This window comes from Nerophis lumbriciformis, linkage group LG27 (assembly GCF_033978685.3).
Source record: "Nerophis lumbriciformis linkage group LG27, RoL_Nlum_v2.1, whole genome shotgun sequence".
NCBI lineage: Eukaryota > Metazoa > Chordata > Actinopteri > Syngnathiformes > Syngnathidae > Nerophis > Nerophis lumbriciformis.
In genome coordinates, this window is record NC_084574.2 from 18,706,880 (window position 1) to 18,733,020 (window position 26,141).

The window sequence follows — 26,141 nt, forward strand, 5'->3', positions numbered from 1 at the left end:
GTTGTGGCTTGTGCAGCCCTTTGAGACACTCGTGATTTAGGGCTATATAAGTAAACATTGATTGATTGATTGATTGATTGATTGATTGATGCGTGTCTTTATTGCAGGAATATACACACACACGCTCAGTGTATATATAATGTATATACTCTGATGATTAACTTGGGTGATGACTTGGATCCACTATGGACTAGACCAGGGGTCGGCAACCCAAAATGTTGAAAGAGCCATATTGGACCAAAAATACAAAAACAAATCTGTCTGGAGCCGCAAAAAAAATTAAAAGCCATATTACATACAGATAGTGTGTCATGAGATATAAATTGAATCAAGAGGACTTAAAGGAAACTAAATGAGCTCAAATATAGCTACAAATGAGGCATTATGATGCAATATGTACATATAGCTAGCCTAAATAGCATGTTAGCATCGATTAGCTTGCAGTCATGCAGTGACCAAATATGTCTGATTAGCACTCCCCACAAGTCAATAACATCAACAAAACTCACCTTTGTGCATTCATGCACAACGTTAAAAGTTTGGTGGACAAAATGAGACAGAAAAAGAAGTGGCATAAAACACGTCCCAGAAAGTCGGAGAAAGTTATACATGTAAACAAACTAGGGTGAGTTCAAGGACCGCCAAAATTAGTAGGACAAAACAGCGCTCGCCAAATACTCGAATCAGTGAAGCATGTTTAATATAAACAGTGGGATTTATAACAATTAGGGAGGTTTGTGTCATGTTTGTCCTCCTACAGAAACCATATTAAAACAAAAATTATTTTTTTCCCCCCTCATCTTTTTCCATTTTTCATACATCTTTGAAAAAGCTCCAGGGAGCCACTAGGGCAGCGCTAAAGAGCCGCATGCTGCTCTAGAGCCGCGGGTTGCCGACCCCTGGACTAGACTCTCACAATATTATGTCAGACCCAATCGACATCCATTGTATTCGGTCTCCCCTAGAGGGGGGGGGGGGGGGGTTACCCACATATGCGGTCCTCTCCAAGGTTTCTCATAGTCATTCACATCGACGTCCCACTGGGGTGAGTTTATCCTTGCCCTTATGTGGTCTCTGTCCGAGGATGTCGTTGTGGCTTGTGCAGCCCTTTGAGACACTTGTGAATTAGGGCTATTGATTGATTGATTGAAACTAAAGTGTTATTTTTGCACAAATGATTGTTTATATATATATATATCTATATATATATGTATATATATGTACACTTTTATAAGTATAGGCTATATGTATATATATATATTGTTACCGGTACTTTACATGCAGTCAGCTTTCAGCCCTCGGCCAAATGTTTTTAGTCCAATGCGGCCCCTGGGTCAAAAAGTTTGGACACTCCTGCTTTAGAGCAACGAGAATGATCAGCAGGCAGGACACTTTCCATCAGCTGGTGTCCCCCCCACACCACCCCCCACCCCCTCACACACACACGCATTTTCTGACATGTCCATTTACAACCTTAAATCTCCACCTTGCCACACAACATACAGGATCAGTCCTGTTGTGCATTGAATGAAAGTCAGTGGAGCACGGAAAGATTGACGCTATTGTACCAGGTCCAAATAAAGTTCACGATAGTGTCCAAAAGCCGTCACAAGTGTGCAATACAGACACACTCCTTGGTACTATGAGAAGTAACATGCACCATGCAATAAACCGCCTCGTCCATACCTGCAGCAGACAGAGCCAGCAGAACCAGAACGCAGCACGAGCGCACCAAAGACTTCATTTTGGCTGCCAGGGGCCTTCCACTCCTCTCCCCAGGATATATATACTCGTCTGGCTAAAGGTCACGGGGCATGTTCCCATGGAGGTGGGGCATAGAAACCCTTTTAGCTTGATATAGGCTGTTTGAAAAGCTCCTCAGGGATTCCAACGCTATTGTGAAAATAATAAACTTGTATTATTTGATTCTTGTATATATTGATTTTCGCAAAGCATTGGCAACTCTTAAAGGGGAACTTCACTTTTGGGGGGAAGTTTGCCTACCGTTCACAATCATTATGGAAGATTTTATTTTTAATGCATTCTAAATATTAAATAAATGCGATCAAAAGTCCGCTTACAATGGAGCCTACGGGAGCCGCTCTATTCTGCCTGTAAAGTCCTTAAAAACATCCAAACACCTCTATTAGGGTTTTATGTACATGATGTAAGTATATATGTGATGTAGTAACGGGCACATTAGTAATAACATTTATTATTTACATATTTTGATCATATTAAGTAGGGATGGTAAATGGTAAATGGTAAATGGGTCGTACTTGTATAGCGCTTTTCTACTTTTTTTTTTAAGGAACTCAAAGCGCTTTGACACTATTTTCCACATTCACCCATTCACACACACATTCACACACTGATGGCGGGAGCTGCCATGTACGGCGCTAACCAGGCCCATCAGGAGCAAGGGTGAAGTGTCTTGCTCAAGGACACAACGGACATGACTAGGATGGTAGAAGGTGGGGATTGAACCAGTAACCCTCAGATTGCTGGCACGGCCACTCTCCCAACTTCGCCACGCCGTCCCCCATAATGGCTTTTTGCCGATATCCGATATTCCAATATTGTCCAACTCTTTAATTACCGATACCGATATCAACCAATATATACAGTCGTGGAATTAACACATTATTATGCCTAATTTGGACAACCAGGTATGGTGAAGATAAGGTACTTTTAAATTTTTTTTAAATAAAATAAAATAAGTGCAATAAACAGCAATAAATAAATAGTGAAGGTGCAATACACACATCACATATTTCATATAATCGCCATTATTACCGTTTTTCTAAAAAAAAAAGTGTTTATTTTTATAACATGGTCACTACTGCCTAGTTTCTCTTGTTATATTCTTATTTTTACTGTTATATTTGTATTCTTATTGCTACTTTTTATTTTTATTTTTATTGTTATATTTTTTATTTTATTTCCATGTATACGTCCATTATTTACTTTTTAAAAATTCTATCTCAAATCTGTACTGTGCTGCTGGAATTTTAATTTTCCTGAGGGAACTCTCCTGAAGGAATCAATAAAGTGCTATCTATCTATCTATCTATCTATCTATCTATCTATATTTAAATGACAGAATAACACATTCAACCTTTACAAAAGCCCAGGGGCCCCCTTGTGCTTGGGGTCTCAGTACAACAGCCCCACTTATTCCTCCACTTCGACGCCGTTGAATGTAACTAATATATTGTACGGCTTAATGGGTTAAAATTATCAATCAAATCTTGGAAAATGATTAAAAGTACAAAAGCCCTTAAATTGATATCCTTTTAAAAAACATTTAAAGTGATTTAGGTAGCCCTTTTTGTCTTTTTTATTTTTTCATATTTTTTAGTATTATTACCATATCTGTATTTTTTTATTTTTTTCCTTGATGTTGAAAGTGCCTTGGCTTTTTGTGTGAATTATAAATGTATGTTTGTTGTTCAATAAAGATATATTTTTTTACATTAAAAAAAATATATATATATGTACTGTATATATATATATATATATATATATATTGTACGTAAACATAAACAATATTTTGATTGGTCATTCAAGTTGAACAGAAATCTTGATGAGATACACACATGTTTCTTGTCGGAAAAGAAAATATGACACTCCTTCGACGTGGATATCCGGTGGCAAACGCCGGAAATGGAGTTTAGAAGAGCCTGATTGGTTCAGGACTGTTGCTATGACTTCTGCCTCAGACGCCTCTCTCTATTAAGTCGAAAGCTATTATCCAAAAACATTAGTCTACATTCTAAATTCCATGTCAATCTTCTTTTAAAGCGCCTATGTTCACGTTTATACTACATATAACTTGAAAAGGGCGGAGCATTGTGGCTAATCGAACGGCTACATGGACTGAACTGTTTGGACATTTCGACTGTGGACCAAGGTGTTAAATCAGACCAATATGAAGGTTGGTAACTCACATCTAATTTGTTATTTGTTGCTTGTGATATAGTTTAATTGGAAAATGTTTTCATCACTTGTTAACTGGCAGCCTTAATAACTTACCTGCTAACGCAACTTTTGCAAAACTACTGCAAAGAGCAAAATCTAAAAGCAAGTTATTACAAATGCATTTTTCTTCATCCAATTGACAAATCACTTACTTTTGTGCATTTGTTACTGCAGCTCAGTCATCTATAGACTATGTTTTAAACTTAAGGCTCTGGGGCGGATGTGTGTCAAATAAAGTGTGTCAATAAAGTACTTATTTGTCTTTCTTACTAAATTTACAGTATTCATTCTTTCCATTTTGACATAAAAAATGTATGTACTTCATTAAATAGCATACATTTTAAACTCTAATGTCATCTGCAACAAATCTTACTGTATGTAATCATATACTGTATTATAATTTCAGATGAAAGAAAATACTTAAATATCTGTTAGTCACCTTTTGACAGGGGTATCAAACTCATTTTTATTGAGGGCCACATTGCAGTCATGGGTGCTCATAGAATGCAGATTGTAACAGTGAATATATATGAATATTAATTTATAATGTTATTGTTACATATATATATTGTTTTATATATATATATATATATATATATATATATATATATATATATATAAAACTGCAAGTAAATGCATATGCAATTGTGTAACAATAACAATATAGTCGAGGTTTCTGTGGTTTATCCGTTATACAGTGCTCAATACCGGGGTAGAGCGCAATATAGTTAGGTCAGGAAAAAACACAGAGGTTATTTCATCCCTACAAGCCTGTTTTGCAGGTTTCCCTGCTCGTCAGGGGATTATTTATACAAACCCCGTTTCCATATGAGTTGGGAAATTGTGTTAGATGTAAATATAAACGGAATACAATGATTTGCCAATCCTTTTCAACCCATATTCAATTGAATGCACTACAAAGACAAGATATTTGATGTTCAAACTCATAAACTTTATTTTTTTTTTGCAAATAATAATTAACTTATAATTTCATGGCTGCAACACGTGCCAAAGTAGTTGGGAAAGGGCATGTTCACCACTGTGTTACATGGCCTTTCCTTTTAACAACACTCAGTAAACGTTTGGGAACTGAGGAGACACATTTTTTAAGCTTCTCAGGTGGAATTATTTCCCATTCTTGCTTGATGTACAGCTTAAGTTGTTCAACAGTACGGGGGTCTCTGTTGTGGTATTTTAGGTTTCATAATGCGCCACACATTTTCAATGGGAGACAGGTCTGGACTACAGGCAGGCCAGTCTAGTACCCGTACTCTTTTACTATGAAGCCACATTGATGTAACACGTGGCTTGGCATTGTCTTGCTGAATGGCAACATATGTTGCTCCAAAACCTGTATGAACATTTCAGCATTAATGGCGCCTTCCCAGATGTGTAAGTTACCGATGTCTTGTGCACTAATACACCCCCATACCATCACAGATGCTGGCTTTTCAACTTTGCGCCTATAACAATCCGGATGGTTCTTTTCCTCTTTGGTCCGGAGGACACGACGTCCACAGTTTCCAAAATTAATTTGAAATGTGGACTCGTCAGACCACAGAAGACTTTTCCACTTTGTATCAGTCCATCTTAGATGAGCTCAGGCCCAGCGAAACCGACGGCATTTCTGGGTGTTGTTGATAAACGGTTTTCGCCTTGCATAGGAGAGTTTTAACTTGCACTTACAGATGTAGCGACCAACTGTTGTTACTGACAGTCGGTTTCTGAAGTGTTCCTGAGCCCATGTGGTGATATCCTTTACACACTGATGTCGCTTGTTGATGCAGTACAGCCTGAGGGATCGAAGGTCACGGGCTTAGCTGCTTACGTGCAGTGATTTCTCCAGATTCTCTGAACCCTTTGATGATATTACGGACAGTAGATGGTGAAATCCCTAAATTCCTTGCATATATAGCTGGTTGAGAAAGGTTTTTCTTAAACTGTTCAACAATTTGCTCAGGCATTTGTTGACAAAGTGGTGACCCTCGCCCCATCCTTGTTTGTGAATGACTGAGCATTTCATGGAATCTACTTTTATACCCAATCATGGCACCCACCTGTTCCCAATTTGCCTGTTCACCTGTGGGATGTTCCAAATAAGTGTTTGATGAGCATTCCTCAACTTTATCAGTATTTATTGCCATCTTTCCCAACTTCTTTGTCACGTGTTGCTGGCATCAAATTCTAAATAAAATGATTATTTGCACAAAAAAAAAAGTTTATCAGTTTGAACATCAAATACCGGTATGTTGTCTTTGTAGCATATTCAATTAAATATATGGGTTGACAATTATTTGCAAATCATTGTTTTCCGTTTAAATTTACATCTAACACAATTTCCCAACTCATATGGAAACAGGGTTTGTAAAAAGGGAAACCCGCAAAACAGGCTTGTAGGGATGATATAGCCTCCGTGTTTTTTCCTGACCTAACATATATATATATATATATATATATATATATATATATATATATATATATATATATATATATATATATATATATATATATATATATATATATATATATATATATATATATATATATGTATATATATATATATATATGTATATATATATATATATGTATATATATATATATATGTATATATATATATATATATATGTATATATATATATATATATATATATATATATATATATATATATATATATATATATATATATATATATATATATATATATATATATATATATATATGTTAGGTCAGGAAAAAACACGGAGGCTATATCATCCCTACAAGCCTGTTTTGCGGGTTTCCCTTTTTACAAACCCTGTTTCCATATGAGTTGGGAAATTGTGTTAGATGTAAATATATATATATATATATATATATATATATATATATATATATATGTATTTATGTATGTATGTACAAATTGATGGATAACTTGCTTAACATCGTAAGTCAGTGTGACAAGCAGATATTTAAGTATCTATTTTTATTTCAAGAAAATATATGTTAATATAATGTTTGATGCATGTTTAAATAATGTTAAAGCCAAAAGACATGCAAATGCTTGCTGTACATGCATGTTTTCTGTCATAATTGAATGAACAAATACATTAATTAAGAAAAACTAATTGCTTCATTGACACACATTATTGCAAGCTTTCGAGTCCACATGAAATAATGTGGAGGGCCAGAACTGGCCCCCGGGCCTTGAGTTTGACATCTGTGCCTTATGATTTCAGACCAAGTTGTCCATTAATTTTTACGTAAAAAATCTAATAATCAAATGCATTGGCAATTGTGTAATACAATCATTAGGCGATTACTGTTACAAGCGGCCCTCTGAAGGCAACCATCACTGCGATCAATGAAAATTAGTTTGACAGCCTTAAAGTTAGAAAGTTAAAACAATTTTAGTTATTCAGAGTCTTTGTATTTACTGTAGTGATGTGTAATAACACTAATTTTCTTTACCATCCGATACAGAGTAAAATTCAGACTGGTTTCGGCAATACCGATTCAATACCGATATTTTGTGCAAATGTACCTAATGTGTCTGCTAAAATTTAAAGAGTTGTGTATTTCAAATAATAACATTGCATAAAGAATAGTTATTTGTTTATTGGTATTTATTATATAATATTTATTATCATATTTATTATTATTATCTATTGTTATTATTTATTACCATATATTTATTTATTTCAAACTCTGAAGTATATTGAGGTAGTGGCGTGAATAACAATATTGCCAAGCTAATACAACCAAAAACAACTAGGACAAAATTATACAAAGTGCATGAAAATGATGTTTCAAACCCTAACGAAACGGAAATAAGTAACATAATAAAAGCAATAAAATAATTGAATTAATAGGGACTACTATTAGAATAAGTAAATTCAGTTCCATTAACAAGGTAATGTGAAAATACTGAACATGTTGTAAACAAGAGCATTGAACATTGACACATTGCCTCATTCACATGTGTAGCTACTTTTTTACAATGTGTCCCTATTAATGATACACATTGTCTCAAATAACTAAAGTATAAAAAGTATCGATAGTTTTTCATTTGAGAATCGATATTAGCGCAGAATGATATGGTATTTGCCGGTATCGCTATTTAAGTATTGTTCCGCACATCACTAATTTACTGTAAATTTTGTCTGTGTTAACTATAATAATGCATCTACTTGTTGCACACACAGTAAAAATAAATAATCATCATAATTATAATTAGCCTTTTATTACATGAGTCTCTGAGATATTTCACATTTGTTCTACGTTTGTTTAAATGTCTTTAATTTACCCACATGTCAAAATTGTTACTGATTCATGTCAACACTGTGTCCACAGAGTGTCTTCACCCTTGTGGATGATGCCTGGACAGGCTCTAAGTTACTGTACAAGTGGCAGAAATCCCTTGGGAATTATATAGCTGTTGCAGGGTGAGTAAAAATGTCTACTTTTATACATGTTTATCCTTACTAAACCTATGTCCAACAGACAAGACAGCTCAGTAAAAATATTCGATCGCCATGGACACAAGTGGACTGAAATCAGCCTTCCCGGGTATGTGTGTAGGAAGAAAAAGATCCAATTCAGAAACGAGACAATGATTCTGGTAACACGATGCTTTGCATTGGCCTGCTCTCCTAGGCGTTGTGTGGGCATGGACTGGGATAAGGATGGGGACATTTTGGCAGTGATAGCAGCCAATTCCAGTGCCATCTACCTTTGGGATGCCAGCGTGAATAAAACATCTAAGATTGACAGTGGCATGAGGTACGGCACTGTGAAATGCTCTGAACACACCATTAGATATTAATACAATGACCATACAGTAGTACCTCAATTTATGAGCTTAAGTTGTTCTGCGACATAGCTTTCAACTCGAAACACTTGTATCTCAAATCATGGTTGCAATTAATTGTTAATTAAAATCAATTTAATTGGTGCTTGCCCCACCTCAAAATAGCACACTTTTAACATGTAACATGCCATTTTAAAAGAAAGACATAATATTAGATAATATATATTGTAAAAAAAACACAATAGAATGTTGTAAAACTGTAATTTTATGAAAAGCATTTACCTGGGAGAGTGGATTCTACGGTATCTCCTTCCAACTGCTTCTCCGTCAAACACACCATTAGCAGCTTTTCAATATTTTCATGGATAAATGGTCACCGTTTTGATGTTATCTTAACATTGTTCTGCTTTAGTACGGTTCAGACCAGCATTGCAACGCTTGGTCATGATTTTGATGATTTATTTTTTTAATTAAATGAATATCATCCACTTCTTCTCAGCACTGTCCTTCATACTTACTTTCTTCCTTGCAATCTCTCGCAATAAGCTAATGCTAGCAAACAAGACCAGATGGTTCCCTGTGACATTTGCTACACCAACTAATGGCGGAGATGCTTGTAACTCAAATTTTTGCTCGTAACATAAAATAACAATTAGCCGACAGACAGCTTGTCAGGTTCAAACACTGATGACATCTATTAAACAAGACAAGACGCAAGGAATTAAACAGAGACAGAATTAAATTTGGCTCAATTGAGGAGAGACGTCTGGACTGTACTCTTTCTACAGTCTGACCACGCTCTGGCGAAAGATTGTACGCCTCCTCTTTTATTTGGACTTTCCCTGATTACATGGCAACAGCTGTTTCTAAGGGACGGGGGTCGTAAACAGCCATCGGCTTTGATTACAACAGTTCAAAGAAAAGGTCGTAAAACAGTTCAAAGAAAAGGTCCCTGGAGGGGAGTCGGGTCCTGCTTCCTCTTTGCTTTGTAGATCTCGGGTCAAGACAATATCTTTCTGTTGATTACAATACATGAAAGAAACAGAACACCTTCATGTTGCTTCCCATCCTACACAGTTGAGTTTTACAAGCCTTCTTCTTGGTAGGATCAAAGACAGCTTGTGTCCTCTCGTCGGGAACTCATGGAAACACAAAGTTTTGTGATAACTTAGATACAATTATTCTGACACAGCTCTTATCTCAAAATACTCTTAAGGTGGGGCACTCTTAAGTTGAGGTACATTGTGTATTTAAAAAGGTAGTTGCATAACCTAGTTAACGATCTGTCCCACTATAAAAAAATGTTTACCAGGGTAAATTTTTACTGTGTGGTTGACTACTAATTAGCCTAAAAATCAAATTAAAGCTTTTCCTGTGATGCTTGAACTTAAAGACAGACCGGGTTTAGGAAGCCAATGAACTAAAAATACATCTCCTCCTCACAGGGATCACATGTCCTTCATTGTGTGGTCCAAAACAGCACCCCTGCTGGCAGTTGGGACCGTGAATGGAAATCTGGTGATCTACAATCAACAGACTTCACACAAGATCCCGATACTGGGTAACACGGACACTTCACCAAAATTCATGTATCATTTAGTACTGTTCCTGTGCATTATTTAGAAATGGTCTTTTCCTCTGTCGCATGTTAGGAAAACACACCAAGAAGATCACCTGTGGCTGTTGGAGTGATCAGAATCTGCTGGTTCTTGGATGCGAAGACCACTTTCTGAGCATCAGCAATCAAGATGGGGGCTATATCAAAACGGTAATCACATACTAACAGACAGTCAACGATGTTTCTGTCACCATGGAAGAGTAGCTGCTTTTTTTATGACTATGAATACAATAAACACACCTCATTTGTCCTTTCTGTGTGCTAGTACAACATAGGTGGGTCACCTGGCGATATTAACTTCTCAGTGATGAAGACAAACGAAAGGACATCCCAAGGAGAGAACACTGTGAGTTTCACAATAGTGGCGCCACGTTCACAATAAAAACGTCTTTCATCTTGACACAGTCGTCCGTCGCCAGATAAATATTGCGGCTTCACCACATTGCAGATATTTTAGTGATTTAAAAATGTTTTTCAAAGCATTTTCTCCAACTTTTTGGTCCTAAATTAAGCATTTTCAACCATAACATATCCGAATAAAATAAAAATATAAATATTACAGTAGCCCTGTATTGGCCACTAGAGTAGACCAAACCAATCAGTGAAAAGAGTATAAAGGTAACCAAAATGTGTTATTTCAAGTCTCAAAAGCTCTCATACTGTAGAATAACATTTTCTGAAGTTCATAACCCCTTTTTATGATCTAACTATGAAAATATTTTATTTATAATTAATGATTCCTACTTCAGGGAAATGCATTCATCGTGGTCATGCCTGGAACCACTTAACAGCGATACACGAGGGACGGCAGCAGTGGTTCTCAAACATTTTTCACCAAGTACCACCTCAGAAAAAACTTGGCTGTCCAAGTACCACCATAATGACCAACATTAAAATACAGCAGCGTAGTAGGCCTAAGTATTCAAGGCAGAGATTTTATTTAACAAGTATATATAATATTTTTGGTCACTGTAACATTACACATAGTTTGACCACTAACACTGTGTTAAAATATAGGAAGATAAAACACTTTCTTTGGCGTACCATCTTTGAACTATGCGGCTATTTGATAGAAAATATATATTTAGGGTATTGTATTGCTGTGATGAGGTGGCGACTTGCCAGGGTGTACGCCGCCTTCCGCCCATGTGCAGCTGAGATAGGCTCCAGCACCCACCGTGGCCCCAAAAGGGACAAGCACTAGAAAATGGATGGATGGATGGATGGTATTGAATTGTCTATCAGGCGCTGTAAATCAGCAAAAATGCAGAAAAAAGAATAATGGAAAAATGTAATCAATAGATTTGATAGTTTTTTTTGACAGGTAATGTCAAACTGACAGCTGTCATTCTCTGACTCGTACACACACACACACACACACACACACACACACACACACACACACACACACACACACACACACACACACACACACACACACACACACACACACACACACACATACACACACACACAAGACACAGTTGTCTCCTTTGATTGGGATTTGTTTATGTGTGTCTGTTGATTGCACATCACAAAGTGTCTAGTGAGTGTATCGTATGATGAATTACACTTATTCCACACAATTACTTGTTCTCCAGGTGAGTGTCTGTGTGGACAAGAAGGTTTTAATCCTATTTAACGTCCACAACACCGATGACTGTCATGACCTGGAGTTTTTGGCGGATTACGGATCCATTGTCTCTTATCGCTGGTACAGCATAAACATACCAAGTATCACAACTCATCCCGAAATAAAATAATAATTTCAGTTATTACAAAACTCATCTAATTCATATTTTAAATGATATTTCCCGCCCTATTATTAGGTTTGGTGATGGGTATATACTCATTGGCTTCTCCAATGGATACTTCCTTGTCATTTCCACGCATGACACAGAGACCGGAGAGGAGATCTGCGAGGTTCGCAACCATAAAGACAGCCTAAACAGTGTAGCCATCTCATCAGCATTAAACAAGGCAGCTACCTGTGGGGATAACTGGTATGCACAAACTGCTCAAAGTAGTTAAAACTTCTTCTTTGCAGTTGAAACTATCAAAACTGTTCACTGTTGCAGCATAAAGATCCATGACCTCTGGGACCTCAAGTACATCAGCAATGTCATCCAGCTAGAGGATGAGACGAAAGGTGAGATAGTGGACTATATTTTGCAATTCTACCAACCACCTGCCTGCCTTCGACTCTGCTCATTCAGGTCTGGACCAGCTGAGCTGGACAGATGACGGCCAGCTCCTAGCAGTTTCCACACAGAAAGGGACTCTCCATGTCTTCCTCACAAAGCTGCCTATCTTGGGGGACAGCTATGGAACCAGACTGGCCTACCTTACATCTTTGCTGGAGGTCACAGTAGCAAACTATGGGGTGAGGGGACCTACATTATTTGAACCATATTATTAATATGTCCTTTATACACTCTAAACAAATACAGCAGCAAGATATCTCCCTATTGCTTGTATGCATGTTTTAACAATGGCTAAGAAATGTTTACTTATAATATACTTTTTGTGGCCCTAAATAAGATTTTGATTGTGCCTCCATTTCAGTCTTTAATATTTCCCATGTAACACACTAGGGACTGACTGCAGCATAGTGAGTATTGTAATACAGTCAATCAATCAATCAATCAAACCATATTTATAAAGCTATTTTCATACATAAAAGAAGTGCAGCACAAAGTGCTTTCAGACTTAAAAGCAAAACCCCGATGACCCACAAACCCCATCATTGCACACACACACACACACACACACACACACACACACACACACACACACACACACACACACACACACACACACACACACACACACACGCAGTCAAATACCAAACACATGCATACGCACACACAATAACAAATGAATGCATGCCTGAGTACAGAGGAGCCAGGTGAGTAAACACTATCACTGGAGCCATCTGCACCAGGAGGTCATCAGACCACAGTAACCAGAATGCTGAGTCATCCCTCTACCTCAAAATGTGTTTCTTGTAATGGTGACTGGGTGTTATTTGATGTCTAGAGGACTTTTGTATTTAAAATGTCGTGAACAGGTCTTTGTATGTGCTAGCTATGAAAATATTCCATTTATAAATAATATTTATATATTATCTGCGGCCCTTTCCAAAGTTTCCTCTTTTCCCATTTTGGGCTTTTAGAGTTTTTCTTTGCCCGGATGTGGGTTCAGATCAGGGGATGATGTTGTAGTTTCTGAAGCACTTTGAGGCACTTGTGATTAAGAAGGGCTATACAAATAAAGTTGGATTGATTAACTTAATAATCCCTACCTTGCAGAAATTAATTTACTATGGTCAGGTCTGTAACCAATTAACAGCGATAAACAAGAGATTGTTTTATTACTTTTGGTGACCGGAAGTAGATTTGGCTGAAGGGGCCTAAGTGTTTGCATAAAAGACACAACCAAGAAAAAATAGATAGATATTAAGAAATAATGTATAATTAATATTTGACAAGTTATGTAAATATTTGTATTTACTGTAAATAATCACAAATGAACAATAAACAAAAAACTACATTGACAACTACAATTCATTTCAATCTAATATGCTCAAAAGTTATGTGTTTATATTCCAGATAATGTCCAAAGTTTATATAAATAGAAAAGAAATAGGTTCATAGGTCTAATGGTAGAGAAAAGATACTTTCTACCGCAGTGAAGCCAGTTTAAAAGTGCTAGACCACTTTGACATGAATTGAAAAAGTGAACAAAACACAATAAAAGGTAAACGACTACGTAAAAACAAATGTTCTTTAGACATTATATTTTAGGCGAAAGGGTTGGCTACAGTATACATTTAAATAGTACGGTCGTTTTAGAAATACGGCTAAACCCAAACTAAAACTAATACAAAGGACATGTTGACTTATCGCTGAATAGAAGTTTAGAAAACAAAGTATAATTATATCCAAGAGGCAAATCCGTCAAAGTAGAACAAGCAAACACCAGCAGAGCACAATTATACAGGCACACAACATTTTAGCATTATTATCACTGTAAAGGCAATACTTGATAAAACTTGTTTATTCCGAATATTTTGGCATGTGTGCATATACTGTATTTATGTCTGTCATTAAATAGACACAAATGTATCTATATGTGTCAACCTTAAAAAATATTATGTCAAGTGAAGAATGTTTTGTGAAACTATAAATCAGGAAGTCACTGCAGCTAAAACAGTATTTGTGTATATACATTGTATGCCAATAGTATGTTAAAAAGAAGATATGCTGTCTTCTAACAGAATCATCAGGGGGGAAAAGCATTAGACGACTGCTCGCTGGACTCATAATGCACCTCAGTAATTGAATGTGTTTTTCAGACAACTCCTGTGGTCATACAAGTGGAAATAGAACCAACGTTTATTGCTGTGGGACCTTTCCATGTGGCTGTTGGAATGAACAACAAAGCCTGGTTCTACGCCCCTCTTAAACAAGAATCGGGTATGTATAATCTGATACATTTTTCAGTCACATTAATGCATGTTCATTAAACAGGACTGTATTTGTTCAGTTTTTACCAAACTGAAGGAGATTGAATACTTCGGGACAGTTGCCAGCATGTGCCTTAATGCAAAATACGCTGCAGCGCTGTTTGATGGCAAAGTACAGCTGCACATGGTAAGTTTGCTACGTGCGTGTGGGAATAGCTTCGTCCATGCATGTTACCTTGTGTGTGTTCTAGATCGATGGCAGTGAGCAGGAGGAGAGGAAGCAGATGAAGTTGTTCCCAGACGATGACAGAAAAGGGCGTATTCTTTGCCACGCCCTCACCGCGGACTTCCTCTACTATGGCACTGATGTAAGGCTCACATGAGCAAGATTTGTTCTTAAATCATTATGTTCCTTTATTACTTTAGGAAAACACCTCCCTCTGTTACGTCTCAGTTAGGTAACGTGGTGTGTGTCTTGGTGGAGGATTGGGAGACTGTGAGCACTTACAGCCATGTGGTGTCTGTGAAGAAAGTTTTCCCTGATGTAAATGGTACGCGCTTGGTTTTCATTGATGACAAGAAGGGCGGTTTCCTACTCACCCTCTCAAGCGTGAGTACACGCAGTGTGTTTTCTTATCATAAGGCTGAAATCACAGCCAATTCAAATAATTTATTATTACATATCCAGTTTATTCACAGTTTGTTTGTTCCTGTCCAGACAGCAGATTCCTGCCTTGAGCTTCCAAATTTCTCCCCTACTATCACTGGGGTGCTATGGGACAATTGGCACGGGGACAGAGGAGTTTTTGCAGCCTACGATGACGACAAGGCCTACACTTATGCCGTGCATAAAACAACCATCCATGGTAGGCAACTGCATTTCTTTTGCTTTCATTGAGTCCAAAAGTTTGTATTGTTTACTTGGGTAGTGTAGTGGTTCATTTAGCTGGCTTTCATACTTCATTCCCAGGCAACTGCCCTATTTATAATCCATTTAAATATCAACCAATCCAGGCTCTAGACATCCATCCATTTTCTACCGCTTGTTCTTCTCAGGTTTGCAGGGGGGCTGGAATAATTTACAGAAGGATCTGAGGTTACTTGAGCTGATTGATCACTTTGGGGGAATTTCAAGCCATTTTAAAAGATTGAGAAACGGTTTCTATTGGGCATTGAACTTGTTTTTAAGTTGTTTTTACTGTAACATTTGATACATTTTTTGACCTATTACATGTTTTTAGGTGAACATATGTAAGAAATTTAAATTTTTTAATTGTTGTGTGTAACTGCTGCTGTTTTTGTTGTTTTTATATATATTTCTGTAACTGTGTCTTGCTGCTGTCTTGGCCAGGTCACTCTTGGAAAATAGATTTTAATCTCAATTAGTTTTTACCTGGTTAAATAAAGGACATTGATTGATTGATTGATTTAAGCCTATTCCAGCTGCACCTGGGCGGCAGGGTACACCCTTTACAAGTCGCCACCTCAGCTGGGATATTTTTTACAACAAGTCAACTAAAATGATTAAGGTTTGTTTGAATCTTTCTTTCAATCTTTCCTTCCTACTGGGGGCTCAGGCCCGCGAGTGATACTAGTCGGGAGCACGCCCCTTGTCTCTTCCCCGAAGCCTTTGCTGTTGTACAACGGGGTGTTGACGTGCCAGACGACCAGCGGCAAGATTAGAGAAGTGGCACTGAGCACACACTCGTTCCTGGAGCGCTCAACCAGTGCATCGTCTGGGCCGCAGCCAGAACTCAGCAAGCAGCTCATGCAGACCCTGCAGCTCAAGAGGTCAGTCATTAAAAAGCACTAATACTGTTTATGTATATACTGTTTAATCTGGAAAATGTCTGTACTTTTAGGACCTGATCTACTAAAGGTTTGCGTGTTTTGTGCAAACTTGCTTGCAAACGCAAAGCTGATCTACTAAACTTGTTCGCAAAGGATTGCGTCTCTTAATAAGCAAAATAAGGGAGCGTTTCTGTCTTCATGAATATGTAGAATTTATGGTGATTAACAGAACGCCCACAATAATGGCAGGAGATGCAAATATAATCATTTAGCTCACACAATGTGATTTTTAAAACTAAAACTGTTCTGCGGCAGCTTCTATATTTAGGACTTTTAAAATCTTTCTAAAAACTGGCACAGTTTCACACGCACGGCTCTGAAAAAGGCGATCGTGCTGCAAAGACAGACAATTGATTGTGTGTTTCAACATATTTGGACTGTTATAAACAAAAAAAAATAGACATATCGTCTATTCAGAAATATAATTTTCAAATGTTCTCGCTACTGGATGACTTAAAGGGTTGATTGAAACAAATTGATGTGTTTTAATTTTGTTCTTGCCGTTTTTTTTAATGATGTGCGTTTTTTTCATATAAAAGATATGTTAACAATTAATCAACATATCTCCTATATTAAAAACTTTTGGCAATATCCAATTTCTTGCATCTGGATCATTCCAGCGCAGGCTCCAGCGTCTCCCAGAGTGAACTGTACCTACAGCGTGGTGAAAAAGTGAGTTCTGTTGTACAAACGTTTGTAGATTGCACTGCAGGAGTGCTTCTAAAATGCCTACAAAAAGGGGTTTAAATTATAGTTGTCTGGTGCACAGGTTAGAGCATGATAACATGAATGTGGAGAGAAACATGTGTCTCAATGGTGATGTAAAAGGCAGTTTTTATTCCCTGTACTTTTTACCGTCCGAAAATAATGTAACGCTATTAAAATGGAGAAGTCAAACATTAGTGCCAGGCTGAAAATCCCCGCTCAGACTGAAACTTGTCCTTTTCGACCGCCCACAAGCTCATAGATTGGTTTTCCTTCTTGCCTTCTTGACACTGATTGACAGCCTGACCAATCAGTGGTCAGATACGAGATAAGAGCGAGTCGCAATCTTTCACAGGAGAGAAATATTAGTGATAGAAATTATTTAGCAATGTTTGCTGTGTTGCTTTTAAACTGGTGAGTGAGATCAATAACTTTTTCAAACACTGCTTTTGTAATATTACGCTTATAGTTTACAGCGTATTATATCGGACCAGGAAGAGAGCAGGTTACAGGGGTGGACTGGCCATCGGGAGGTGTTTTTCAACTTAAATTTTGCCGACCTGAAACGTGAGACACCATTGAGAAGCAAAAATAGTTTGTAAAATGTGAATTAATAGACCAAATTTACCCCGCCATCATACTCTAGGTCAGTGATTCTCAAAATGTGGTACGTGTACCACTAGTGGTACGCAGGCTCTATTTAGTAATACGCCAAAGAATCACTTGAAGTAAAGTGTTTTATTTTTCTAGATTTAAACACAGTGTTACTTTTCAAACTGTGTGTAATGTTACAGTGGCCAAAAATATTAAATAAAACCTCTGCCTTGTTTTTTATGAATACTTAGGACTACTACGCTACTGTAGTTCATTGTCGGTCATTAGGATGGTACATGGAAAGCCAAGTTTTTTTTAGATGGTACATGGTGAGAAAAGTTTGAAAACCACTGCTCTCGGTCACAAATCTTACAGGTATATGCACTCACTAGAAAGTATACAACACTCCCACAATGCCACACACCCGGCAGCAATGTCCTCTCACGTGACCCAACACGCACACCATAATCCAAGGAGAAAAAGGAAGCACAATATGTATTTTTCCACCAGGTGTCAGGGTGATTGTTGCCTCTGTTTCCTACAAAGACAACACTGGTGGGAGGTGTCATTTGTCAAGGTTAGGATGCTGATGTGACAGTTATGTATTTTTTTGTGTGTGTCGGCCTTCAGGTTCCATGAAGCTTGGGATCTGTGTTTGAGGGCGGGCAGTGACGCCGACAAAGCCGAGGTTGGCAAAGCCTGTCTGGTCCACATGGAGGTGGAGCTGGCCATCCACTTCTACCGCATGATTGGCAATGTGGGCATGGTGCTGTCACTGCAGGCTACACAGGTACAGCTACTTACTGTCAAATTAAGCTGTACGTATCATTTAGATGAAACACTCATTTAATTGTTGTTCATAGGGCATCGAGGATAATAAGTTACTTGCAGGTCATTTGGCCATGTTTCTGGAGGACTACTGTCTTGCTCAGGATCTCTATCTGGCCTCTAGTTGCCCGATAGCTGCCCTGGAGGTAAAATACACACACTCAGTTTTTAGTCTTTGCATTCTAAACCAACCAGTTGATGGAGGTTACTGTGTTCATGTGTTACAGATGAGGAGAGACCTGCTGCATTGGGACAGTGCTTTGAAGTTAGCCAAGGGGTTAGCAGAAGACCAGATTCCTTTTCTCTCCAAAGAATATGCTGTTCATCTGGAGTTTATGTAAGCATGCACACATCATCCGCTAACCATCTGAGATGTTAGACTGATGCACTTTTTTTTTGTCTCTCGCTGCAGTGGAGACTACATGAATGCTCTTTCTCACTACGAGAAAGGCATGACCCATAATAATAAAGTAAGTGCAATGCATTTGATCTTCATGATGACAAAACTAGCAGATATGGCCAAAACACATTTGGTAGGGTATCCAAATGTATCCTTTTTTGGCACGCAGTGTACTACAACAACAACTTAAAACTCTCAAAAGGGAAAATTAACAGTATGTTTCACTATGTACACCAGAGTCGTTTTGTAGGATGCAGTAACACTTCTAATGAAGGGTATGGCGCCTACACCTCCATACCCTTGAGCGATGCTTTCAAAAAATTTGCATCAACGACACTGCAGACCGCACAGTTGTGATTGGTCGACTATTCTTCGTATATCATTTCCTGGTTTTTCCCTTCTGCTAAAGAGCCAAAATGTCCACCGTAACGAAGCAAAACACAATAAAAGTGCATTTTTTTCAAAATGCTTGATTCCAACAACTAACTCGTCAACCAGAGTGAGAGTGGTTTCTCACTCTAAAAAAACCACCGCCCCTACCCTACAATTGTAAAGCACACGTTCAGACGAGACAAAAAGCTTTATAACTGAATTGTTCTCAGTGGGACATTTCCAAAAAAACTAAGGATTGGACTTTTTACCTTTATTATTATTCCTTTTTTGAAAACCAGCATCCTCTGGAGTAGACGTTTTATCTTTGGTTCATATCTTTGGTCAGAGTTACAACTTTGAGAAAAAATTGCTCTGTTATGCAAAATACAGGTGCCACTTTGGATGCCGGCCTTACAATGTCAATGCAAAGATCCGCCAATGTGTTTACACTGGTTCAAGTTCTTTTATAGCACGGGCGCGCCCTAGTGTCTTTAGGGATTTGCTCCCTAGTTTTGAACTGAACTTGGGGGCCTGTTTCGTGTCTTTTCCAGGCCTTGGAGGCGACGGCGTAGTGACTGCGCAGGAGCATAATATAGTCATGCCTGAATAAATGTGTTACTGCTGCTCTTTTTTCCATCAATATAAAATAAATGGCGTTTATAGAAACTGAATTATTTGATTACAGCTAAAATATGATGTGTCAACAAGGGAGTCCACAAGCATCTTTTGTCCAGTCTAACAATGCTTGGTCCAGACTTGGTTCAGACTTTGAAATCTGAATGAGGGGAGTACTATCTATTTTTCTGACTGTTTTCTGTGCTTTTATTTTCTCCTGGGGGTGCAGTTCCAGGAGCATGATGAGGTGTGCCAGGCTGGTGTGGCCAGGATGTCCATTCGGATGGGGGACATAAGGAGGGGAGTGGCCCAGGCTGGTCAGCACCCAAGTAGAGTTCTGAAGAAAGAATGTGCAGCCATACTGGAAAGCATGAAGGTATGAGTTACTGCTATATCTCAACATCAGTTAATTTGTTGCTTAGATTCTTGTGTTTTGATTCATAGCAATTTTCTGAAGCTGCCCAGCTCTATGAAAAAGGACAGTGTTACGACAAGGCGGCATCGGTTTATATTCGCTGCAAAAACTGGTGAGACAAACTGAAAAAACACCAACACTGAAACTTGAGAATTTAACTGTTCATCTCTTTAGGGCAAAGGTGGGAGAGTTGCTCCCTAATGTCACATCTTCTAAGATCCACCTGCAGTATGCTAAAGCCAAGGAGGCAGATGGCAAGTAGGTTCTTAGTTTAAGTGTGTCCACTGAAGGCCATTATAGAAAAGCAATAAAAAAACAGTATAATGGTTTCTCTGTGCATCAGGTATAAGGAAGCAGCACAAGCCTATGGGAGTGCTAAAGACTGGGACAATGTAACCCGGGTGCTGCTGGATCACCTGAAGAATCCAGAAGGTGCTGTTCGCATTGTTAGAGAGACGCAGAGTGTTGAAGGAGCAAAGATGGTGGCCAGGTAGGACTAAGTAGTGTGAGCTTTTCCACTCCAATACAGTACAGAGATCCAATGGAAAAGCTTTATCAAATATTATAATCGTCACCTTAACTGACACAAAGAGTGGTATGAGTTTAACAATATATTTATTATTGTGGATATAGCTTGCAGGGGTGTATAATTGTACTGCATGATACAGAGATGTTTCCAATATTTTAGCTAACCTATTTTTTCTAATTATTAGAAACCCAGTACAGCGGTACTTCGGTTTTCATATTTTCTGTCAGTTATCGTATGACCAAACATTGCGCATAACAAACTGCGAATCATTTCACAGAATTGAGTGCTTAAGAATCCCACGCTTTTAAGACTCAGTCTCAATGCTGGTTTTTATGGAGTACGGCTGCAAAAACCCACATCATTGGACCAAAAAAAGAAATAAATCATAGCAAAGCATTATTGTGTATTTCACAATGTTTTCTTCATATAAAATTATTATTATTTTTAATCAAACATGATTTTGTGTTCTTATTTTTGAGTGTCTAAAATAGGTTTATTAGATTTACATTATTTATTTAGGAAAATATAGCTTCACATTTTGTACATTGGACCTTTTGGAACGGATTGTTGATGAAAACCGAGGTAGCACTGTTTTAGCATTGATGTTTTAAACTCCTTAATCCAGGCAGTGATCTAAATAACCCCCAAAATCTAATCACTTGTTCCTTATCCAATTTTGGACATTTTCTGAAAGTCTGATGATACTCAATAAAGTGAAAAAAAGAGTCTGTTAAAATGAGATAAACTATTAAGACCAAGATCAAATGAGTCAGTCATCCACTCTCTTTGTCTCTGTGGGTGGAGGCGGGCCCGGGGCCGCTAGCATGCTCACACAGAGATGTTGAGCCTCCTAACGTAAACGCAAGGTAAAATAGTAGAAATGATCTGGATCATCAATAAAATGTAATTACTTGAAAATGAAAATCCGCCCATAACTTTGAGGTTATTCTTATTTTTGAGATGGTTCTTGTTATCTCATTATATTGTAAAAGTTTGGTCAAACTAACACACAAAAACCTTTTTGAAACTTACTGTGTGTCAGGGGTTCTTAACCTTTTTGACCTTGGGGCCCAACTTTTTCACTAGAAAGGGGCTAGGGCCCCTCTCAAATATCAACACTGAATGACATCTTACTCTTGATTTTAATCATATTCAACAATTATATTTATATCTAACCTACTTTCAGTTTATAACCTTGTCAATGATATGAAATCATGTGTGTTTTTATTTGTTTAACACATAAACATTAGACTTGGGTCAGGCTCATTCGAAAAATAAGTACTAACTAAATACCGCAAAACAAGAGACTCATAAATAACTGACAAAAAATTATTTACATACAATTATGTTGTGCTAAAATAAAAAACTAAAATAATATATCTTAACTTAACTGTCAATAATACTGAAGTGCAAATGAAAATACAGCTTCACCAATTTAGTAATATTTTTTGCACTTAATATACTTCTCTATGACTTTGGCTACACACTTCTTCTGTTTGTTTGATATTGTCATTACTGCCACATGTGGTGGAAAAGTGTATTACAACTGAGTACGGCTGCGGCGCACACAAACTACAGCTGAGAAACAGATATTTATTGGCAGTCCTCCAGGGGGCAATCGGCCCGCCGGCCCTATGGTTAAGAAACACTGCTCTACAGCCCCTTTCCAAAAAATTAGAATATCATTGAAAAGTGTATTTATTTCCATAATTCCATTCAAAACGTTAAACTTCCATAGATTATAGATTCAGGGCACACAACCTAAACAATGTCAAGTATTTAGTTGTTTATTTGTAGATAATTTGGGCCTCCACAAAACCCATGAAAACAGGATTTCAAAAAATGTGAATACTTTGAAGAAATCAGCCCAAATTTTACAGGACATGAATGTTTTAAACCGAGTGTCACACACTACTCATCTCCTAAACTCAAAGCACCTGCACAGGTTTCCCCAGGTGTTATTAAATTACCTTCACTTTGGTTCAATTGTCTCAGTTAGGATCAATGTGGGGAAGATTGCAGATTTAACAACTGGCCAGAAGACCATCATTGATACCCTCCATAAGATGTAAGCCACAAAAGTTCATAGCTAAGGAGGCTGACTGTTCACAGATCGCTGTGTCCAAGCATATCAATGGAAAGTCTAGTGGAAGGGCAAAATGTGTCAGGAGAAGATGCACCAGCAGAAGAGCTGACAGTGGGCTTCTGCGGACTTTCAAACAGAGAAGATTCATGAATCTGGCAGAGATCCAGAAAGAGGGGAATGAGGCGGGAATCACAGCTTCAAAAACCACCACATTCAGACCATATATTGATTGATTCGATGTGATCCCAATTTTTTTTTTCTGCAAAAACTGAGAATGGTGATTTCTTTAGATTATTCTAATTTTTTGAAAACCTGATTTTGTGGGTTTTATGAGCTGGAAGCCCAAATTATGTACAAATAAACAACTAAATACTTGAAATCATTTAAGTTGTGGGCCGTGAATCTATAATCTATGAAAGTGTAAGAATGGAATTATGGAAATAAATACACTTTTCCATGATATTACATTTTTTTGGAAAGGGTCTGTTGTATATGACAGCCTAACTCATATCTTATTTTCATAAAACTGTGCTATTTAATGTAATAGAAATGTTCAAATTATTTTGAAGATGCAGGAAATAGAAAAAAAAACTTGTGTTGAACATCATGTCTCCAAATGTATTTTGACCCAAAATACTTTGAACACAATGATTTTCAATCTTTCCCTCAGCTCTTTTTTTTACGTAAAGGCCCTTCTGATTTGTTTGCAGGTTCTTCCTGTCTCTGAGTGATTACGCCTCTGCCATCCACTTCCTGGTTCTCTCTCAGTGCAACGATGAAGCCTTCCAGCTAGCCCAGCAGCATAGGCAGATGGAAGTCTATGCTGACATCATCGGTCTGTGAACGTCAGCACTTTAAATTGAAACACTGTGACTGAGTCGGACTGTTGCTGAGCATGACTGCTGCGGTGTGTGTTTTGTCAGGTTCTGATGCAACGCTGCAAGACTATCAGAGCATCGCACTCTACTTTGAGGCGGAAAAAAACCACCTGCAGGCTGGCAAATTCTTTCAGAAGTGTGGGCAGTACAGCAGAGTAAGATCATGTGACCATCCTTTGATTTCCAGTAAAGCAAATAGGTTAATGTGCTTACTGCAAAGCCTGCAACAAGGTTTAAAACACAAAGGAAGGAACACGTATAATTAATTAGAATTGAGCTGTAACAATTTTCCTTGAGTCTACATTTTACTTCCAACTTTGCTGTGAATAATTCGGAGAAGTCGTAGCAATGTATGCCAATGCCCCAGTACTGGGGCTGGCGGAAAAAACGATTCACATCTTGTTCATCTTATCCATCTCCGTCCTTACTTGCTGCGTGTATACATCACACAGCAGCCAAAAGCAAAGCTTTCGTAATATGTAACTTGCTTCAAACATGTTTTATTAGGGCTGTCTTCGACTAAAGATTTTTATAGTTGAATCTGGTTCATTACTTCAGGGTTTCTTAACCTTTTTGACCTCAGGGCCCAACTTTTCCACTACCACTACAGAGTGGCACGGGACCCAATTTAATATTAACACTGAATTAATAATCTTACTCTTCATTTTATTGGTTATATCTAGCATACTTACAGTTTCCAATATTGTCAAAGATATACAGTAGATAACTGATGAAAAATAAATGTACATAAAATAAATACACTAAATCAATAATAGGAATAATAAATACATTTCTAAAGTAAACTGTCAATAAAATTAAAGTGCAAATCAGGTAAGGAGAATCAGTGCCCATGGAAACCAACAGAAAACAGGGAAAGAGGGTGCACCCAGGAAACAGACTAAAACAGAAAAACTACCAAACCCAAATCATGGCATGACCTGGGTGACGGATCATGCCAAGGGCGACAAAAACTTAATGAGTTAATTCCGAATACTGTAAAATTTGCAACTTTTTACATTCCTATGGCTAATTATAGATGTAAAAACCATGGCAGGTGCATTATACACATTGGTTATGTTTAACCTATACGTTTTGTGTTGTAGGCAACACGGTGTAACAGGGGTTAGTGCATGTGCCTCACAATACGAAGGTCTTGAGTTCATGTTCTCCCCGTGACTGCGTGGGTTCCCTCCGGGTACTCCCACCTCCAAAGACATGCACCTGGGGATAGTTTGATTGGCAACACTAAATTGACCCTAGTGTGTGAATGTTGTCTGTCTATCTGTGTTGGCGCTGCGATGAGGTGACGACTTGTCCAGATTGTACCCCGCCTTCCGCCCGAATGCAGCTGAGATAGGCTCCAGCACCCCCCGCAACCCCGAAAGGGACAAAGCGGTAGAAAATGGATGGATGGATCAAAATACAGCTCCACCATTTTAGTCAGATTATTTGTGCTTAAGAAATCTATGACTTCAGCCCCAGACTTCTTCTGTTTCTTTGATATTGTCATTACTACTCCCAAGTGGTGAAAGTGTATTACTGAGTACCGCTGCGGCCCATACAAACCATAGCTGAGAAACCGATATTTTTTGCCAGCCCAGCAATAGGCCCTGGCCCTATAGTTTAGAAACACTTCATTAGATCAATCATAGACGATCAGTCAAATCTATGGCATTTTTAGGAGAAACAAACAGATGGTGATACTGTATGTAGACTGGTCACTAAGTGTCAGTAACGTCACATAGATGTGCTCAAGCACTTAGTTGTATATGTGAATATTTCAAAGTTAATTAAAGGTGCTTATGAGAGTTTTATTAAAGTGAAATCTCATTTGCAACTTTTTCCACCTCCCAAAAAAAGGCAAAACTAGAGTTTGTGAGGTCGTTGGTTTGATTAAACTTGACTAAAAAGAGCAGGGGTGTCAAACTCAAATACAGAGTGGGCCAAAATTTAAAACTGAACAAAGCCGCGGGCCAAGGTTGAACAAATTAACCTTTAATGTACTCTACGAGCT

General features: G+C 37.9%; 2 protein-coding genes across 2 annotated transcripts in view; one reads left to right on the forward strand and one right to left on the reverse strand.

The window, feature by feature from the left end:
• The window catches only part of LOC133570081 (uncharacterized), a 37,721-nt gene extending 35,950 nt beyond the window's left edge, over window positions 1-1,771 (reverse strand). The window contains exon 1 of the mRNA XM_061922736.2: window positions 1,687-1,771. Coding sequence (XP_061778720.2) covers window positions 1,687-1,744 — 58 coding nt within the window. The 5' untranslated portion in view covers window positions 1,745-1,771. The remainder of the gene's footprint in view (window positions 1-1,686) is intronic.
• Window positions 1,772-3,691: 1,920 nt separating this feature from the next.
• The window catches only part of wdr19 (WD repeat domain 19), a 42,543-nt gene continuing 20,093 nt past the window's right edge, over window positions 3,692-26,141 (forward strand). Inside the window, exons 1-27 of the mRNA XM_061922733.2 lie at window positions 3,692-3,937; window positions 8,312-8,403; window positions 8,462-8,527; window positions 8,615-8,740; window positions 10,214-10,329; window positions 10,421-10,536; window positions 10,652-10,732; window positions 11,988-12,100; window positions 12,216-12,389; window positions 12,465-12,535; window positions 12,603-12,769; window positions 14,744-14,864; window positions 14,935-15,041; window positions 15,106-15,222; window positions 15,309-15,464; window positions 15,573-15,720; window positions 16,432-16,645; window positions 18,635-18,794; window positions 18,868-18,978; window positions 19,060-19,169; window positions 19,245-19,302; window positions 20,449-20,595; window positions 20,664-20,746; window positions 20,809-20,892; window positions 20,978-21,124; window positions 23,960-24,084; window positions 24,173-24,282. Coding sequence (XP_061778717.2) covers window positions 3,932-3,937; window positions 8,312-8,403; window positions 8,462-8,527; window positions 8,615-8,740; window positions 10,214-10,329; window positions 10,421-10,536; window positions 10,652-10,732; window positions 11,988-12,100; window positions 12,216-12,389; window positions 12,465-12,535; window positions 12,603-12,769; window positions 14,744-14,864; window positions 14,935-15,041; window positions 15,106-15,222; window positions 15,309-15,464; window positions 15,573-15,720; window positions 16,432-16,645; window positions 18,635-18,794; window positions 18,868-18,978; window positions 19,060-19,169; window positions 19,245-19,302; window positions 20,449-20,595; window positions 20,664-20,746; window positions 20,809-20,892; window positions 20,978-21,124; window positions 23,960-24,084; window positions 24,173-24,282 — 3,126 coding nt within the window. The 5' untranslated portion in view covers window positions 3,692-3,931. The remainder of the gene's footprint in view (window positions 3,938-8,311; window positions 8,404-8,461; window positions 8,528-8,614; window positions 8,741-10,213; window positions 10,330-10,420; window positions 10,537-10,651; window positions 10,733-11,987; window positions 12,101-12,215; window positions 12,390-12,464; window positions 12,536-12,602; window positions 12,770-14,743; window positions 14,865-14,934; window positions 15,042-15,105; window positions 15,223-15,308; window positions 15,465-15,572; window positions 15,721-16,431; window positions 16,646-18,634; window positions 18,795-18,867; window positions 18,979-19,059; window positions 19,170-19,244; window positions 19,303-20,448; window positions 20,596-20,663; window positions 20,747-20,808; window positions 20,893-20,977; window positions 21,125-23,959; window positions 24,085-24,172; window positions 24,283-26,141) is intronic.